Source organism: Sinocyclocheilus anshuiensis, unplaced genomic scaffold (genome assembly GCF_001515605.1).
Source record: "Sinocyclocheilus anshuiensis isolate Anshui unplaced genomic scaffold, SAMN03320099.WGS_v1.1 scaffold1346, whole genome shotgun sequence".
NCBI lineage: Eukaryota > Metazoa > Chordata > Actinopteri > Cypriniformes > Cyprinidae > Sinocyclocheilus > Sinocyclocheilus anshuiensis.
Window position 1 is genome coordinate 643,469 of NW_015555726.1, and position 3,656 is coordinate 647,124.

A 3,656-nucleotide genomic window follows, 5' to 3' on the forward strand; every position below is an offset into this window, starting at 1 on the left:
GTGTGTGTGTGTGTGTGTATATATATATATATATATATATATATATATTTACATATGAATGAATGGCTTATAAATAAACAATTCTCAGTCTTTCCACTGAGTGGCACTACAGTGCTACTTAAGCTTCATAAGCGTATATTAGATCTTTTCTTTTCGTTCAGGCTGCCAAAAGGGGGCTTCTGACCCCAGGACGTGGGAGGGGGGCCCACGGCAGGGGTCAGGGGGCCCTGAGGAGCCGAGGCCGAGGGATTCGAGGACGTGGGAGAGGAGTCCCAACTCATGCTGTGGTGGATCATCGACCCAGAGCTTTACAGATCAGCGGTTTCACTGAGGCAGATCGAGTCGACCTGCTGCCACACTTCGCAGTGAGTGACTTTAAAGGGCACATTGCATCACACTGTTTATGAGGTATGTCTTTGAGTCCTAACCGCTTTTCTCACTAACCTCCAGCAATACGGGGAGATTGAAGATTGCCAGATGGAGGATTCTAGTCCTAGTGCCATCATTACATACAAAACCCGTGCAGAGGCTGAGCAGGTCTTAACATATTCCCATAAACATCAGTAGACACATACATGCACGCCTTCATGCAGAGTCTAAACTTCAGCTCTGTTTCTCAGGCGGCCATCCACGGCGTTCGGTTAAATAACCAGGAGCTGCGTTTGGCCTGGCACAAGCCCACGGCTTCCCTCAACACAACAGACCTGGATGAGGTTGAACCTGAGGATGAGGAGGTACGGCCTTCATCAGTAGGCGCGTTTCCATTACAGATTTGCTCAAAACTTTGGCGATATTTTATAAATGTCGATAAAAAAGTATTGCGAAATGATGGTGTTTCCATTAACCGATGTAATGCGACTAAGTCATGGCAACGGATTTTGATGGGATTTTGACGGATTTTGCTACACAAAATGTAACATTTTTATTCATCAAGGATGCATTAAATTGATCAAAAGGGACAGTAAAGACATTTGTTTCAAAAGATTTGTAAAATGCTGTTTTGAACTTTCTATTCATCAAATAATCCTGAAACAAATGATTGAGTTTTTTTTTTTTTTTTAAAGATTAGCATATTTTCAATGATAATGAGATATATTTTTTGAGCAGCAAATCAGCATATTAGAATGATTTCTGAAGGATCATGTGACAGAAGACTGGAGTAATGATGCTGAAAATTCAGCGCTGCATCACAGGAATAAATTACACTTTTATATATGTGTGGAATAAAGTTATTTTAAATTGTAATAATATTTCATAATATTTTTGCTGTATTTTTAAATACAGCTTTGGTGAACATAAGAGAGACGAAAACAGGAAAAAAACTAAACTTTTGAACAGTGGTGTATATATTATATATATATATATATATATATATATAACCAGTCCTGCAGTAATACATATTTTGGTTGTCCAGAGGCTTAACAAATTAACATCTTATTTTCTTTTTATTTGAAACTTAATTTACACAACCCAAAAATATGATGACAAATGAAGTCATCAGTGTATGTACACAGCTTAATGCACCACTTAAGTTAAAATAACTTAAAATTAATCTCAGTCATTTTGCATTATCACAGGTCTTACTCTAAATTCTATTTGAATGAGCCATAAACTTACGTAATAACCAACTGATGCACACCTGTGACAGCACAACAGTAGAATTAATTTTCCTATTGTGGAATGTTGTGATTTTGCCTAGCAATTGTAAACAACTTTGCATTGTACCTTAGAAAATACCTTAATAAATGTAGGACACATCCCACTCTGTATTACTCTGTTTCTTCCTGGTTCTTGTGTGTAAGTAACATAAACCAGTCATGCTCGCATGAGTGAATGTACCTTGGTATAATTGTGCATTCATTTCGTTCTAAGTGTGTCTGTTTTCTGATTGGCTGCAGTTTCCAGATGATTCGCTCATGGATGATTCCCTGCTGCAGGACGATGACGAAGAGGAAGAAGATAATGAGTCGCGCTCATGGCGCAGATGAAGATGAAGTCGTGTGTCCAGTCCTGCTGCACTGCACCACTCGAGCGCATCGGATCCTGAGTTCTGTGTTTTTGAAATGGTTGTTTTTAATAATATTGATTTACATTTCATTGGCTTTTTTATTTTACTTATCAAACCTGAGCAGCAAATAGAAAACGTTACTCAAAAGACTGAATTTCAATTATTGATATGTAGAATAACATGAATGATTTGGTTTCTTGCCGTCATCGTTTTGTTTTGTATCGTGTCAAAACATTGACTAACTTTTGGCGGCTGCATTGTTTTTTTGTTTTTTTTTATGGTCAGTATGTTGACCCAAATTTCTTTTCAACAGTTCTGAAAATGTTACATTTTGAGACAAATATTGGATATATTGGAAATATTGCAAATGTTTCAATTTCAAAGACAACAGTAGAGCATTGTTATAAATAAGTTGTATGCTTTCCTTTAGTATAATCAGCCTGATGAGGATGTAGCTCTTTGTGTACATATTTTATGTATCAATTTTAATGGTTTGTATGAATTCTTTGCTTCTGGATTCATCTCCTGGGTTTAATTTTGAAATGTAAAAAAATAAAGAATTGAAATGGTCTAGAAAAAATATCAGCTGCAAAAAAAAGAAAAGAAAAAAATATTGAGAGCTCTGCTGCAAAAGCAGCATTGAGAACAAAAAAAAAAAAAAAATCTGAACAGCTGAATAAAGACCATTTCAACCCCCCACCCCCCCAATCCTCACAAAAAGAGCAAATTTCCTAAATTCATCATGCACCACAGTACCGGCAAGTAAGTATGGAGCACAAACAGCATAAAATTAGGTAAGCAAAGTGTTATTTTATGTTATTTGACTTTGTTTTTCTTTTCAGGTGACTAACTGTAACTTGTTCATTTCTGTCCATTAGGTCATGTGTTGATGATGCAATAGCAATAAAATGATTACGGAGGAAACTTGAACTACATCGGATCGTCAATCAAATTGTTACAAATCGGTATGGTCTTCGTTCACATTCTTGATGGCCTTTTTTTTTTTAGTTTGGACATTTTCATTGTCAACTTATGATGAAATTGCCCACCTCTTTTCCAGCAGGACAATAAAACCTGTTTTTACAATATTTGTTGACCCTTGACGCCATCGCACCATCCTGACGACTTGCATCCAGCCCCCCTACAACCTCTGAGCATCACATTTACATAGTGGAGAACGAATTACCCAATCAGAGCTGTAGCATTCGGTGATGTGGCTCTCTCACCTTGGTGCCTGTCGTGGAAGATCAGCTAATTGTGAAGAATTCGATTTGCTCTTGGAGTGTGCCATGAAGCTCTGCTTTACCCCCACCAACTAAACCTCGCCCGGCCCAGCAAGGGGGCCCTTAAGTGGACGCTCGCTCCCTCCTACACGGCCTCATGCTGCACTCCTCTCCGCCGGTCGCTGGGACCTGATCTCTCACCATCGGACAGGCCTAAAGTGAGTGTGTGTGTCCCATTCCTCCCCTAGTTCAAATTTGACCTTTGACCTCTCTCCCAGTGTAATATAACATTTTAATAAGCTTTGTTGGGTCAGTTCGTGTGTCGTTACTATGGAGATTGTCACGGTGTGTAAGGGATGTAAATTGCGGTTCTTAAATAGGGCTATTTAATCTGAGGGACCCCTGCAGCCCGACTACTCTGTAAT

The 3,656-nt window shown here is 38.6% G+C and overlaps 1 protein-coding gene across 5 annotated transcripts in view; it reads left to right on the plus strand.

The window, feature by feature from the left end:
• The window catches only part of LOC107672672 (RNA-binding protein 26-like), a 12,351-nt gene extending 9,669 nt beyond the window's left edge, over positions 1-2,682 (plus strand). For 4 of the 5 annotated variants that reach the window (XM_016465965.1, XM_016465964.1, XM_016465967.1 and 1 more), the window contains exons 20-23: positions 162-365; positions 451-537; positions 621-734; positions 1,899-2,682. In XM_016465965.1, the coding sequence (XP_016321451.1) occupies positions 162-365; positions 451-537; positions 621-734; positions 1,899-1,988 (495 nt within the window). In that variant the 3' untranslated portion in view covers positions 1,989-2,682. Of the gene's footprint in view, positions 1-161; positions 366-450; positions 538-620; positions 754-1,898 lie in introns of all 5 variants that reach the window. The other variant, XM_016465968.1, reaches the window with a different exon arrangement.
• The last annotated feature ends 974 nt before the right edge of the window (positions 2,683-3,656 follow it).